Consider the following 16086-nt stretch of genomic DNA (forward strand, 5'->3'; position numbering starts at 1 on the left):
GAAGGTTGCTCTTGGGAACAAAATATAAGGAAAGTCATCTAAGAACAGGTGCCGCTATCAGTTCCTGTGGCTCTCTGGCCCCCGTCCAGTTTCACACACATTGGTGTGATGATTGACGAGCTGAGTAAGACCCTGGATTACAAGTAAATCCTGTCATAATCATGTGGAGGGCAGTGATGACATTGCTGAGGAAGTCTCCTTTCGCATATTGTATATCCAAGATATCCTCCTCTCACTCACACAATTTAATTAAGTGATCTTCAGACTCAGCAACGGTTACTCGACTCAAGTACCTGATGTGTGCCGAGTGTCAAGCAGAAGAGAGCTGTGGCTCAAATGAGTATAACAATCATCACGTGCGAGTGTTGTGTACTGTGAAGCTGATTGCCTTATTCAGTAAGGGCTTTTTTAAGAATTGGTGATTTGGATCACACATGAAATGGGGTTGAAATAATCATAGTGTGTCCTGTGGTGTGTGTGTGTGAGACTCTCACTAGTCAGCCTTATATGTCTTATAGTCTCATATGTCATATTGTGAAAGGTTATGACAGCATGTGATTTTGTTGACCAGAGTACTGATATTAAAATGTTGAAAGCTGAAAAGTGAAGTCAGGTTTCTCTGTAACATCTTCATATCAGCACATGCTTAATAGTGTGGGTTTAGTACAATAATTGTAATGAAATTTGTAGTGCTTCTAATCCTGTCATAACTTTATTCACATCTTTTTCTCTTTTTTTGTACCAAATCCAGGCAGTGCTGGACCCAAATTAAAAACACAGATTCTCTCTCCATTTTTCTCTCTGAATTGTATTTTTCATCTCCGTGTGATATCAAACCTCAGTCTTGAGTTAATCAGTCTGTTTCCCTCAGTGTGTGTGCTGGATGTTTTGTCACCAGCCTCTGGGCCCTGCAGCGGAGGTTATTAATGCGGGGATTTATTTATCTAACTGATCTCCTATTTGAGGGGAAGGGCTACGGCAGCAGCTGTCGTGGGGCTGAAGGGATAGCGGTACCCCAGTGTTCAGTCCCTCATTACTGCTTTTTAATGAGGAGGAATGAAGGGTTTCACTGGGCTTCCCATCTGTGCTGCATGATGATCAGTGCTGTTCCACGCATCTCTTATGATACTATGAGTTTCAGTGAGGAGCCTTGTGTGCGAAGATGGTGACTTGTTTTGAAAATTAATAGCAACCAAATTAACAAAGGGTTCCCCTTGCATTCTGTAGTTTACTTTCAGATAATAGGGGAATTCATAGCCCTGCTGTCAATATCAAACTGTTGTTGTGGCAGAGCTGGGTACTTCCCAACAGCGCACATTGATGTAGGGTGCATCCCTTTTTGCAACAAGCTGCTAATCAGTTGTGTCAAATCTCAACAACCCCTATCTTATCTGCCTGCTTCTCTTTTTACTACTTCTCCTGCGTGACTAATGTACAATTATTAAGCAAGGATCATTGAAAGTAATTGAAGGTTAAAAAACTGTTCTTGAACTGTGTGATGATGCAGTTTACTATTTCATCTGCCTTGAAATCGACTGGTGAAGGTATAATAGTGCACAGTTGGATGAGGGAGGGTCTACATACTCTTCAATATCAGTGTGATGCCACCAGATCAGATGGTGAAATGGGCTCCTTAGAAAAACTATGTGAAAAAAAGCCCCCTGAATTTATTTTGAAGTGAACTAAATTATGGTGTTTTTTTTCCCAGCCAGATGAGCCAATCCATAATAGTCATATTTACAGTATGTGTGGAAACATTTTCTACCCTGTTGGGGGGGTGGGGGGGGGTGTAGTAGCAGATTTTGTTGTGAAAGCTACACACTCTTGCGGTATCTCAAGTTGCCCCTTCTCCCTGAGTTCGCAAATGTCAACCCAGCAGTTGTATTTTTGAGACGTGTAGTGATTTGAAACAAAAAGCACACCTCTCAACTCGAAATCCCTCACCCATGTCCCACACTACCCCCCACACACTTCACACCATGAAGACTGAAAAGGCACGTCTACAAGCATCCGTTGCAGTTTAATGGAAATATTGCTCTCATGCAGTCAGCCTCCCACACAGAGGAGTTTGTTTTCTAAGTGCTATCTGTTGTTTACCCTCCACCCTCCCAACTGTTTCCACCAGCATCACCAAGGAGAGCATCGTGGACGTGGAGGCGATGGTGAGGAAAGTGGAGCAGAAGATCGAGAGCTGTTCCCAGCAGGACGTGGAGCTCCACATTGAGAGGGTGGGCATAGTTTCACTGCAGTCACCAATGCATGTGAACACAGAGCAGATGCTACAATCTCTTTCGATGCCCTGCACATCTTCTCGATGTCTTAATAAAACACACAGATCTGCACATTTTGCCTTCAAGCTATCTCCACATCCTTCAGGCAGAAGGTGTCTGCTCGCATCTCCTCACATAAGAACTACACAGGTGTCATGTAAACACCAACACATATTGATGCACGCAGCATTTAACCCTTCAGTTCGCTCACTTTTTTTACTCAGCATACTGTAAGGTCATTAGGATTATTGCTCAAAACATTACGTGTGTAGGGAATTGCAATATACCTGTGTTTACGATCACCATGATATTTAAAAAGTGGAACATTGATATTAATAGTACAATAGATGTTAGGCCTTGTGGGTTTTTTGTTCATCAGTTCATCTGGTTGCCTTTTCATTATCTATTAAGTGCACAGTTACAGTTTTGATCACAGACTCTCCCCAGCTCCCTACACTCGTATCTGAGTCTAATTCATTTGCCAAAAAAGAGACAAAACAATAAACAAAGTTAATTTGACTGATAATATTATTAGTAGTAGTATTATTTAAAACTTTCTTATTGTGAATTCTGTTGGTCGCGCTAATCATGTAATGAAAACCACATATTGTGACAGCCCTACATGTGCGTTTATTTTGTATTTAGTACACTAGAATAGTTACACTTGATGTGCTGGGTACAAAAACTGTCACAAGGTCCCACAAAACAGAAAAAAACTCAACGCCTTAACTGTGATACACATTTTATTTGGAGGCTTTGTGATTTGTGTTCTTTGGGGTTTCAGGTTTGTATCCACCAGCTGTGCATGATTGTTAGCAGCACAGAAACCCAGTAGTTTTAACACATAGTGAGTCACTCACACATATGTGAGGTTTAACAGATTAGACTCTCACTTTCTTTCACTTTAACACCCTTTCGTCTGTATGTAGAGTCTAGGTACTTTCCATCATCAGACACAACTAATGGAAACGTTTGTGGTATGTCACCATTTACATTTCAAAACTCTTTGTGTTTTTCTTCCTCCCAGATTTTTGTCATCAGCCAGGCAGAGCCACGTCTCCCCCTGCAGCTGGAAGACGCTGTCCGGCCTGATGGAGAGGGGGAAGAGGTGAGGATGAATGTAGGGATGGACGAGGGGGGAGACACTTCAGTGCCATTGTTTTTCTGCTGTGCCCACTAATGTGAAGTATCAGCTAACCCAATTTCAATGAAGCGATGCACTGCAGTTCACAATCGGACACTTTAGTGGCATTACATAGGTGATTAAGACCCTCTTAAGGATCCACCATGCAACATTTTCATAAAAAATATTGCCTCATGTTCTCTGTAAACATCCACCCACCAGCAATTTAGGGGACTACCATATACCTCTGTGTGCAGTACATTGATAACGTGAAACTTTTTACTGTCAGGTGAAAAGAATCAGCCCAGTCTCAACCAGGGAAACAAACGGCTGCAGACTCTGCTCCAGACACTGCTTTAATTAAAAAAAATTCTGACATCAACTTCTCACTGTGAAAAAGAGGAACTGACTGTCAGTGTACGTGAGAGTTTGCTGTTTCATGACGTGCATGGAAAGATTTGGTCAGACCATACAATGGAAACAGCATAATTAACTATTGAGTCCCAGTTTTATCTGAATACTTAATATCAGCAGCAAAACTGTAGCATATCCAAGCAGTGAATTAACTTCAGCCTTTACAGATGGAAGATGTTGTCAGTAACGAGAACAGATACCTGTGTTTTTGGCAGAGTCAAGGATCTGGTAATTAAACCAGGATAAATTAAACAAGATCAAGAGCAGAATGGCTTGTACTGATTAACATCACATTCAGTGAGTAAAATCACCTCGTTTGACTCGACCCTCTGCATGCAGAATGTGATTTCATCACATAGTGTTTATAAGAGCCGGCAGCCAGGGTTTACGGAGCCCTCTCAGTTCCAATTAAGGAGATTTGTGCATCGATGCTGAATCATTTGAGAGAATCATGATGCATTTAAGAAGCCATTATTTTCCCACCGACAATTAACAAGGTTATTAGGGATTATTAAGATTTAGCTGTTGTCTAGGCGTGACAGCCACTGGTTTAACAGCAGGTCAGGTTGATATGCAATTGGTTACCAGTTCAAGAAAGATTATTGTTTTTTTGGGGGGGGGTTTTCAGTTCAGTTTGTAAAATTTCTTTGTCATAGCTGTTTCACCAAAAAGATCCACTGCATGTTTTCACCAAAACTGTATGATCACTGTATGACATTGAATGGGTTCATTTACTTGGATGGTTTATTTAGTTCTGTTCCCGCAGCACTGTCCTGAAAAATACATAGTGCAGAGGTTTCTGAACATTTTTGGGAGGGGTTCTGCCCCTAAATTCTGATCAGAGAAGCATTAAAACTGTTGCTGCCACTGTCTGTCATGCTCATTTGTGAAATACTGCATCAGTAATGGTGAATGCTGGTATTTTGGAGTTATTGAGTTATTGAGCTGCAATTATAATCTGCTCAATGATAATTGAACATAGTTTTGTAGAGATTACCAGTTTTGATTTCCGATTTTGTGAAACCGCAGCTGTTTGATGCAAACATTTGAATTAACAGACAAAAATCAGCCTAGTTTGGAATCTGCATAATTTTAACAGATGCAATAAATGCCACACACCAACAGCTGTTGTTTTTCTGTAGCTGTACACTGTCCAGTGTTTTCTTATCATATAATTTTATATATATTATAATATAAAATACCCAATATATTGGGTTGCCACGCAAGAGACAGCTCAGAGCCTGTCTGTTTATCCAGTAAGTCAATCCGTGCAGCTGGATCAGCATCCCAGGTGTTTTCTGCAGGGACTCAACATGCCTGTCACACACTTGTTACAGCACCTGTCTTCCCAAGAGAGACAGGCCTTAACAGCCCTGTCTGTCTGACAGTCCGCCTGTCTAACCTTTTGTCACTCTGCGTGGGGGCTGTTTGGAGCAGGATGTGGCTACATAGACTATTAGCTCAAACCCCAGTGGGTCCTATGAGGAAGCCTGACATCCATGACCCTGGAAGCAGTGGCTCCTCCTGTGATGAAACATTTACTTTTTCATTTGTTTTTTTTTTTTTCTTCCTTTTCTCTCTTATTGCCTTGTTGTCCCACACTGCAGAAGTCTTTTGTTGTAGTTGACCCTGTAATATTTGCTGCATGAAACAACAAAGCAAAAACAAAGCAGCTGTTTTTTTTGGGTTTTTTTTGCAGGTGTTCAAGCTTGGTAATTGTACAGTGCTTTGTGTTTTGAGTGTGATTAAGAAAAAATAACACACGGACCAGTTTTGTGCTTTTGCAAGCTGAGAGTGTTGTGTTTAGCTGATATTTGAACTTGTATTCTTATGCTAAAAATGACATATTGTGTTGCATGTTTACCCAAATCTTGTTCAGTGTGAGGTTTGAAAAGCCTAAAAAAAGTGTCTACACATTACTGACCCCAGCAACACGGAGCAGGTGCACTGCTGAATACCTCGTAGTCAGAGGATTTTTGGTGATGTGATAATGTTTTTGTTTGCCCTCAGGAAGGCAGAGCCACAGTCAACCAGGACACCAAGCTGGACAACCGGGTGATTGATCTTAGGGTAAGTTGCCACCAGAGCTGAGAAAAAAACAAGTGGAGAAAAAAAAAAAAAGGTGAAAAGGTGAATATGTGCAGAGTATTTTTCTTGATAAATCTAATCTCACAAGTAGCGTGTTAATTTTAGAGGCTTGTGAAATTTTCTGGGGAGATGACAAAAGCTGTTAGTGGTGATGTGTGTAGTAGTGAAGTAATTCCCAAGCTGGTATCGCTGATATCGATACGATACTGATTCTTGGTACAAAAGCTTAATATGTTCAGAGAAGGGAAATGACAGGTAGTAGGCTAGAACCATTTCAAATAAGACATCAGAATACTCTCTAATTATAAAGAGGCATACATTCAGTGCACATTTAGCACTTTCAAAAGATCAAAAGAAGATGTCCTACAGACCAAGAAACTTAAAAGTTGCATGTTAATTGACACTTCAGCGTCTGAATCAGGCTCCCTTGTAAACACTTAATATCTGTGGCAAGCATGCTCTCCTGTTAGCATCATTAGCACAGCCGAGCATCTTGGCATCTTGCTTAAAGGCTAACACAAGAATAATTCATTTGCTAGTTAACAAGCCATATATGGTGAGCTCAGTCACTGATATGTGGTAGTTAGAGCTACCACATGAATAACACCAGAATTTCAACAACTCAGAAAGCAGAAGCACAGACTTTCTCACATTCTGTCCATCAATTAACTGCAAGCCATATTAATTTTTTTGATGTTTGCTCTACAAAAAAGGCACCAACACCACACACACGGCCGAAAGGTCATGTTCATGCACTCTGAGGTGATACTGTGTCCTGTGATTACATCTCAGGTGTTTGACTAGGTTTGTGGTTTTGCCACAACAGCTCACAGCCTGCCTACACACACGTCACAAGCTGCTCCGTTGTTATTCTCAGAACTCAAGAAGTTCCACACACAACTTCTTTAGCGTTTGGCCATCATCAAAGTCAGCACCCTGTTCAGTGGCTCATGTATTTATGGAGCCGTTGTTCATATGGATATGAAGGAGAAGTAGCTCCTATCGACCATGTATTACTTAGACTAGATGCCAGTGATAGTGTTACTTTCTACTGTGTCCCTGTTGATGATAAAGGACACATTACAGACACAAATTATTGAGTTAAGGTGTCAATCTTTTAATGTGAGAATCGACCCTAGAACAGAAACGTTTGGAATTGGAAGTATCGATAGTTCAGTATTGATCCACACACCACTAGTTGTTAGTTTAGATATTTGAAGCCTCACCTGTTTAAGTTAGCCTTTCATTCACCATTTCTGTTACAATGGTTGGATTCATGAATCTGTTTTACATTTTAGAAATGTCATAGTAACAATAAAGTTAGTCTCTTACATTTATCTAGTTATAGGAAACTTAAGCTGCACCTTTTATTCAATGCAGTTTGAATTGAATTTACAGTAAAAACAAAAAAGGTCAAATAAGTAGAGGACCAATTTAAATTATTGTTTATATTAAATGGAAAGCAGACTGTCTTACAAGCTATTATAAGCATTTCGGGTGCAAAGCAAACCACTACACCTCTAATGTGAGAGGAGGTTGTGATTTAATGTTCTGATGTTATCAGTCCTGTGCAGATTTGGAGACATACTCAGCCTATACGAGCAGCACAAGACACCACAAAGTGTCTCATTGTTTTGATCTGTGCCTCCTATGTGGCTGATGCGAAAGGCAGGAAGGCACTACCACCAAAGAGCAGAGCTGCGTAGCTCACACTCCTCACAAACAACACCTGCTTCTGTAACACTGTGCACTTTGAGCTCACGGACTCCAGTCTGTCATCAGTTTTACACTTGAGAGCTCAGTGAAGCTATAAAGTGGTTCCCACACTGGCAAAGAGACACTCCAGAAGGGAACCATAAAACTAGTCCAATAACAATGTAGTTCCTATGGAACTCCCCTTGTAACTTGACCATCCTTAAACACAAGGTGATTCACACTAAAACACAGTGGAAATGTTTGCTTATGTTCATTTTAATTAAGTTTGCATAAGACAGCTGGACTCACATCTTTGACAGTCGCCCTGCCTGGTTAGTGGGTGTTGAGTAGAGTCAAAGCAAATCTTTAACAGTAATGCTGCTATTACCTCAGCATTATACACATGTAGGAAATACTGTATGTTCAAATGAGATCAGCACAAGCTTTAGTTTATTTATCATATGTTCATTTTAGGGCTGCAACTAAAGCTCAGTAACATTTTTGCTGTTCATTATATCTCTGAAGACCAAGGCAGCGTCTTCAAGTTGCTCATTTTCTCTGAGTAACCGACAACAACTTAAAGATGTTCACTTCACTAACACGTAAGAAAAAAAGCAACAAATCTTCTCACTCGAGAAGCTTGAACAAGTAAATATTTGGAAATTTGCCAGTAAGTATTTAGTTCAACTTAAGCAGTTACTTGATTTTTAAAAATAGTTTGCTGATTAATTTTCAACTCATCAAGCATTTCAGCTCTTGTTCATTTTGTTGTGCTTCTCTTACTCCTGTGTGAAGGAGAAATTTGTCACTTGTGTAAAGTTCTGCCTTAACATCGCTATACTACCTGTATGTACCCATATATTACTGGCTTATAGTACATTAAATAAATGCAGAGGTGCTTTGCCAAGGAAGATATCTAGGGAATTACTACAAAATTTTATTTATTATATGCTTTGAAACCTGCCTGCGGTGGATCATCACCGCACTCGGGTTTCAAACCAGGACTGTTTCGCCATCGAGAGGTACAGGTTCAGGTTCAGGATGATGTGTTTTTTTTTTTTCTTTTTGAGGCTTCACACTGTGAGGGCACCTTCAGAAAAAAACTGGCAGTTTCAAGAGTTAGTGCCCGCCCTCCCACCTTTGGGCCTGCTCACTGCAGACTGTAAACAGGAAATGCTTTCTAATTTTTGAAGTGGTCTTGCACAGTCTGGTTTTACATCAGTATTGCCAGGTGTAGCATGGGGCGCAGCCCACGGTGTAATACATGTCACACATGAGTCATAGGTTTTTTGGGGGTGTAGTGGTTTATTTGGTTCACTGCCTTTTAAAGGTTTTTGATAAAAGTGTTTTGAATCAGGAAAGTTTTATGTTTTTCTTCACTTCTTCATTTTGCAGAATGAATTACTGAAGTATTCCGTTTGGAAATGAGGGAGAGGTTCTGCCAGACAGCCCTGAGGCATTGTCTGCAGATTAATGAGCTTGCCAGTATTTAGACATTATCACCTCTCCATTCTGCCAACTGTCAGTCAGACGACACATATTCAGGACTGGACAGGCATAAGAGATGGGGAAAGAGGAAGAGATGAAACCTTTTAATTAACACAGACCTGAGCGTCCTGAAAGGACAAGAGCCTGTCTTCATGAAGATCTATAACAACAGGAGTTAAGAGCCAGTAAAGATCATTTCTAGAAATCTTGTGGTCATTTGAGATGAGTCAGTGAAATTTAGGGAGTGTTCACTTGCATTTTCTCATGCTCTGTCGCCTAACTGTTGCAACATTGGGGGATTTTGGGGCTTAGGGTTTTACAGTTATCTTGTGGTTCACTTAGTGGTTTACCAGTTCTGCACCCCACCTTGATCTCGGTATTTACATTTATATTTCTAACTTGTCTTTGCAATAGTTTCAAGTTTCTGGGGCTCTTGCTGGGTCTGAGTGCATGTCACCCATGCCAGCAAATAAATGTTTGACCCTTCGTTTTGAGATGAGCTGCAGAAATTGGTGGTCTTGTTTTCACACTTCTGTTACGATTGTGTAATATATCAAATGAATCATCCTAAGTGTGGTAATGCCTCCATGTTTATGGCTGCATGTTTATGGTTCTTCCTTCAGACGACCACCAGCCAGGCCATTTTCCGGCTCCAGTCAGGAGTGTGCCAGCTCTTCAGAGACACCCTCACCAAAAAGGGCTTTGTGGAGATCCAAACCCCTAAAATTATCTCAGGTACAAACATAGTCTCTGTCACACTGATCCTGCCTCGTGGGAAAACTGAGACTAACGTGCACTGAATCATTTTCAAATATAGTAGATGCGCACTTTCAATATCACCGCCCACAGGTGTCCCGTGAGTCATCGTGTGACAGTTGTAAGGTTAACTTCCTCTTCAGATTGTCAATTTTTTTCAGGAACCAAACTTGAAGTTCAACTGAAGCTCACAGAAAGTTTCTGAACGACAGTCCACAGTCTTGCACAGTTCAAGAAAAATAACAGACAGGAAGGTATAAGACAGCATTTTATTGTTTCAGAGCAATCAGGATTGCAATCCAGCCCACTGGGAATTTTGATACATCGATCAACTCGCACATTTCCACACAATGCCCTTCTAATTTGACAGGGGAGGCCTTCCTTAAGCTTGGTCCCAAAAGGCTTTATTTCACATCACTAGGACCGGGGGAAAAAAAACAAAAAAAACTTAAGATTTAAACAAAAAATCTTTTCACCAACATTCAGAGGAATTTCCTTCATGGCTCATCCTTCTTCTCAACATCAGGCGTGAGAGGAACCTTTGAATTTGACATGCACCTGCCTCAGCTGAAAGGAATTTCTCTAGAGAGAAAGCTCATAGGGGTCTATATTGATGATAACGACAGCTTTGCATAAGTAAATGGGAACAGAATTTTAATGTCATTTGGATTCATAATGGATGAATAAGGATTCTTTATTTTTCTCACGACAAATGACAACAGTCTCTCTAGCTCCCGTCTGGTCCTCAGCCTTCCACATGCTTCTCAGATTCGAAATAAACTGTGACGAAACCCGTGGCTCTCTCACTTCGTCTTTTATTAAAGAGCCAATGGTATTAGCCCAGCCTGACATGTCTAAATTCAAAACTGCCGCTCTTTTTACAGGCGGCACCTGTTGACTCTATGTACTTTTGCAAAAACCACATCCTCCCGACTGTCAACACCCATAGCACCAACTGTGAACAGTGTGTGCCGTGCAAACCCCCACCCTATTTTTGACAATGAGAATATCAGATAATGCCCTATGACGTCTGTGAAATAGGGAACCGCAAATATGTTATGCAAGTCTGGCTTATGTTATATAATTCTGTTCTGTGAGACTTGTATTTGTTTATTTTGGAAAAACATGCCAGGCAACTGAACATGGTGTTTTTATCAGCTGCATAGAAATTAATCCTTTTTAATGACCTTTATTAGCGTCCAGTAGTTTGCATTCAAACTAGGCTCAAAAGCTCAAAGGTGCTGGCCCGAGATGTCCTCCTTTTCAAAGGAGAGAGAAATTAGTGTAAGCTTACTAACTTTTAGTGAACAGGTGATTTAGATCATCATTAGTGGGGCGGTTTAAGTTTTTGGAGTGAGAAACCTCAGTTTGCTTCAGAGCAGTCAGGTGTATTTGTCAGAAACTCTATCAGCTCCAGCAGTTAATGATCTTTTTGTGCTTTGGGGCAGTAAAAATCTCATTTCATATCTAAAAGTTGCCTTCTTCCACTTCTTCCAGCTGCCAGTGAAGGTGGAGCAAATGTCTTCACAGTGTCTTACTTTAAAACCAGCGCCTACCTGGCCCAGTCTCCTCAGCTCTACAAGCAGATGTGTATCTGTGCTGACTTTGACAAAGTCTTCTGTGTGGGACCAGGTAAGAATGCTTCCCATCACATGTTTCATGTCCCCGCACATATGTTCATTTACTTATGACAAACAGCTAAATACATTCAGATTACTGAACTTTAACGGGCCTACCTGTGTTGCTTTCACTGGTCAGAGCTGCTGTGGAGCTTAGTGTGTTAACGACACAGTGGGACTTGTAAAAGACTTTATGATGCTGTATCTCCAGCTCGTTTGGTGGACAAACACAGCCACTGTTTGACTGAATAAACACAGTATGTGACAAAACAATATGCATTAATGTATGAGTTCATACACATAACCATCCTTTTTGGCTGCCCACTGATTTTTAAGCATAAAAGAAAACATTTGGGAGAAGGATGCACATTCAGTATTCCACAGACATCAGTGAGCTCTTTGTTTGCTTCTCTGTTGCTACTGTACACCAGAGAAATCAAAGGGCTTCAGGTCATCACTGCTGCTAAGGCAGCAGCGTTCTCACAGCTGTTGCCTTAGTTACAGTCGCACCAATTCAGCAAGTACTGGGATCAACTCTCCCAGTGGCCAGAGTTACCTCTGTGTTTGAATGTATGGTGCCACTATCTAGAAACAGCTGAAGAAGTTCACCAGGGAGCCACCACACAGATGTCTTCATCTGTGGTCTTCAGCACTGAGGAGCAGATGTCATGTTAATTATGTTTGGCACTGTTTTATTTATTATTATTGGTTTTGGGATTTAGTGAATGTATGCAGGCGCCGGATGCATGAAACTATGTAGATCCTTAATTTGAACTCTGTGTGCATACAGGAGCAGAAGTATGCATATCTGCATTTCTAAAGCCATCCATATGTAGGGATCTGTTCTCTAAATCTGAGTCATTGTGAAATTGTGTGCATGTGCCTGATTTCCACTCCACTCAGCTATATGTGGTCACACATTTAATCAACCAGTTGCATGTATGTGGGCCAGCCCACAGCCTGTAGACCTGTAAATGAGAAGAACAGAAAGCAAGAAGGTCAGCCTGACATGAGTAAGGCTCGCCAACATTGACAAGGGAGACATCCATAAGCACGACTGCTACACATGGCTCTGGCTAATAATATGTAGCATCCATGATGACATTAATTCATCAGACAAGTACCTGCAAATCATCATCAGTAGTGGTATGTTAATCATCCTCAGAAATTTAATCAGCACTGATTTAGTTGATAGGACTCATCAGTGAGTTGTGCTTTACAATCAAGGATAAGGAGGAGGGAAAGAAAAGATGAAAGTGAGTTACAAACTCTTAGCAATAAGATAATCATTAGAACAGCACTACTGGTGAAGCGTTTATTGTTGACAAAATACTTTTCAATGAAGCACAAATTAGCATCCTGACCTGTTTCATGAGGGAGCATTGGAAAAAACTAAATTTGAACTTGATGACCTTTCAAAGGGGATTCCTGCCTTGTGACCTGGATTGGGGGATTCAGCATGACCAACTTACAATGACACCGAATCAAAGATCATTTCAGTAAAAGATGTGTTGAAACCTAACGTTTTTCCTCTCCTTCCATTTCCTCTCCTTGGACGTTGATGTCTAAATCTGCAACATCATTTCAGTTTTCAGGGCGGAGGACTCCAACACCCACCGTCACTTGACTGAGTTTGTGGGTCTGGATATTGAACTGGCTTTCAACTACCATTACCACGAAGTGATTGACTCCATCACTGACACTATGGTTCAGATCTTCAAGGGCCTGAGAGACAAGTAAGATTAGATTAGATTTAGATGTGGTATTTATGGCAAAGCTCAAAACTAATAGGCTGACATTTTTCAACTTAGCAAATTCTCAAGGTATTTGTTATACTCAAACTTGTTGCGAGCTCAGGTGATGATTGCACCAAAACTGGATGCAAACAACATGCCACAGAGGCCTAAGTTTTGCTTTCCTTCTCAACAGGAGAACTGAATTTGTCCAGGATTAGTTCCTGGTGTTGAAATTTCATGGCAAAAGCAAAATGGCACATGGCAAAAAGCTGAAATGTTGTACATCTTGGTAAAACTACTTCAGCTTTTGAAACCAGTTGAAGTGTTGTCCCCCACTGCTGTAAGCTCTGTTAAAAAGCCAGTGATTACAACCCAGTCTGTCTACTGAACTCACAACAAGAAAGTGTAATGATGTGGCTTTATTGCCTCCTAGTGGTGTGAGTCAGTGCAGCACGTGTAATGAGCTGTTAAAGCAGCTGACTGGATAAAACACATGTGGGTGAAAGTGAATGTAACCTGCAGCATCTCTGGCTTCAAATGTCTGTGAGTGGCAGTAATTTTTAGACTTAGGTTTTCCAGTACTTTTTGTTCTCATCATCATGGTAGCTCTGACTGGGAAATAATGACATCCAGAAGAATAGTCCTCTCAGTTCTCACACAGGCTGCCTAAATCTTATTGTGTGGCTTAATGTTCTTTTAAACCCACTATGTAATTGCTGACTGCAGGCAGCACAAGGATGAGGTCTGCCCCCAATTGCAGTAAAGTCCTGAGTTGTCAAAGCCAACCTCCAAAAAAAATCTTATCAATGAAATCATCAATTATATGTATATATGGCAGAGAATTTTGCTCTCTATTGTACACATTCAAATAGCACCCAAACCACTTCAATACAAAACATGGACAAGGCGTTAAAGTTCAGATTCTTTTCTCTTCCTCATTTGATTCTTACTTTGCTCACATGCTGTGGATTCAGTAGCTTTACTTGTATTGTTGGATTTTTGTCTTGTAAGCAGTTGGTGAAAATGGAAGATGAAAGTTAAGGGAGATTTGGCTGATGGCCTGATGTGACGTAAAAATACAACAGCATTTATGAAGAAAACAGGAAGAGGTTTGACAAAGGACAGACACAGACTCCTCAGTTTGTTTAAGACTTCAGAAAAAAAAACCCCTGTCAACACCAGATCAACAAATGCGTCCGTGAGACACTTCTCCAGAGATGGGTCACACTAGGTTACACAACAAACTGACTGAAAGGCAGTCCCTTTTTTTCACTGTAAACATCAGTCACAGTCATTAGTTTCAAGTTATGAGTGTTGTTCCTCTTTGTCAGGACAGTTTGACTGTTTGGCTTTTGTTCTCATGATTTTCCAGACTGCTCCTTGACGTACTCGCTGATTTTGCATTTGACCGATGTTCCAGCAACAGATTACTTGGTCTCTTTCATGCTTTGTTAGTTGTCTCATGTTGTATATAAAAAAAGATTTAAAAAAAAAAGGAAGTTAGATGTCTTTTAAAAACAACACAAATTCAGCTCTTCTGTCGTCTCACGTTGTAATATTGTGAAATTTAAAGTTTAAACTCTGTACAAAACTTAAATTACAGAAATATTATCTTACAAAGCGACTGATCAGTGTGGGCTTTGATCCTTGTATGATTAACAACCAAAGGCAAATCTGTCTGTGTGTGTGTAGGAATTCTTAACCTTGGTTAGTAGATATAATTTGTGTGCGTGTGCCTGCATCAGCTTCCAGACCGAGATCCAGACGGTGAACAAGCAGTTCCCCAGTGAGCCTTTCAAATTCCTGGAGCCCACTCTGAGGCTTGAATACACCGAGGCCGTGGCCATGCTGCGCGAGGCCGGGGTGGAGATGGGCGACGAGGATGACCTCAGGTCAGAATACATCAGACGCCCTGTGCCTCCACATCTACCTCAGCTTGTTAGATGATTTAATTTGATAAAAGCAGAAATAAATCTGAATATTTATAGTTTAAAGACCAGTATTTTAAGATGAAAGTAATTCTTGTTCTGTTTAACTATTTACTGTACAGTTGAGGTAGACATAGATACCGTTGGTGTAAATAGACTGTTAGGGATTCAAATAAATGTTTAATATTTAGTAAAAAAGCAAGTTACATGTAAACACTGTGACACATCAAGATATATTAATCAGTATAGGACTTAATGCCTTTTTCTGTTGTTGCGTAGCACGCCCAATGAAAAGCTGCTTGGACGTCTTGTCAAGGAAAAGGTATGTTCAGTTGTGTGTCATGATTTTAATGTCGGAGTATAAAAATATGAATATTCCTCGACTGGACACTGACTGGAAAACTGTCAGCAGGTTCGCAAAAACTTGTGTGGGTTTAGTAGTAAAATAAATCATTATTTGATGGATGGCACATTAAAATCAGCACCAGTGCACGTCAGCTGTCTGACTTCATCAGAGTGCTCCAAAAAATTCACAGAACCTTCAAACGTGGCATCAAATAAGATATCCTGCAGTATGGTGGAAGTTGTAGTTGTAGTGCAGAACACAACAGCAACCTGCAACCATAACAGATAACTTTATCAAGCAGAGTATTACACAAGGTTTTTGCGACATCAACATTAAGACAAAGGGAAACATGAAGGTATTTATTAATCCTCAGTTTTGTGACTAATGACTGTTTGTCTCTACACTAATTTTTCTCAGTATGATACCGACTTCTACGTGCTGGATAAATACCCACTGGCTGTTCGACCCTTCTACACAATGCCCGATCCAAACAACCCTGTAAGTCTCTCACCTACTCAAACACACAGTTATTGGCTACATAGTAAGAAATGTGCAGCAACAAATGTTACGTAAAGTTTTATAAATTAGTTTAGAGGTTGACCTGTGCGTAAACTCATATTAAG

At 40.6% G+C, this 16086-nt stretch overlaps 1 protein-coding gene across 1 annotated transcript in view; it reads left to right on the plus strand.

The window, feature by feature from the left end:
- The window catches only part of dars1 (aspartyl-tRNA synthetase 1), a 28622-nt gene that overhangs the window by 11091 nt on the left and 1445 nt on the right, over positions 1 to 16086 (plus strand). The window contains exons 7-15 of the mRNA XM_071497856.1: positions 2126 to 2228; positions 3298 to 3378; positions 5818 to 5877; positions 9702 to 9813; positions 11332 to 11466; positions 13042 to 13189; positions 14935 to 15081; positions 15397 to 15439; positions 15881 to 15961. Of these exons, the coding sequence (XP_071353957.1) occupies positions 2126 to 2228; positions 3298 to 3378; positions 5818 to 5877; positions 9702 to 9813; positions 11332 to 11466; positions 13042 to 13189; positions 14935 to 15081; positions 15397 to 15439; positions 15881 to 15961 (910 nt within the window). The remainder of the gene's footprint in view (positions 1 to 2125; positions 2229 to 3297; positions 3379 to 5817; positions 5878 to 9701; positions 9814 to 11331; positions 11467 to 13041; positions 13190 to 14934; positions 15082 to 15396; positions 15440 to 15880; positions 15962 to 16086) is intronic.

Source organism: Trachinotus anak, unplaced genomic scaffold, assembly GCF_046630095.1.
Source record: "Trachinotus anak isolate AG129_WGS33_773 ecotype Australia unplaced genomic scaffold, CSIRO_AGI_Tana_v1 ptg000001l, whole genome shotgun sequence".
In the NCBI taxonomy this organism is placed as follows: Eukaryota; Metazoa; Chordata; class Actinopteri; order Carangiformes; family Carangidae; genus Trachinotus; species Trachinotus anak.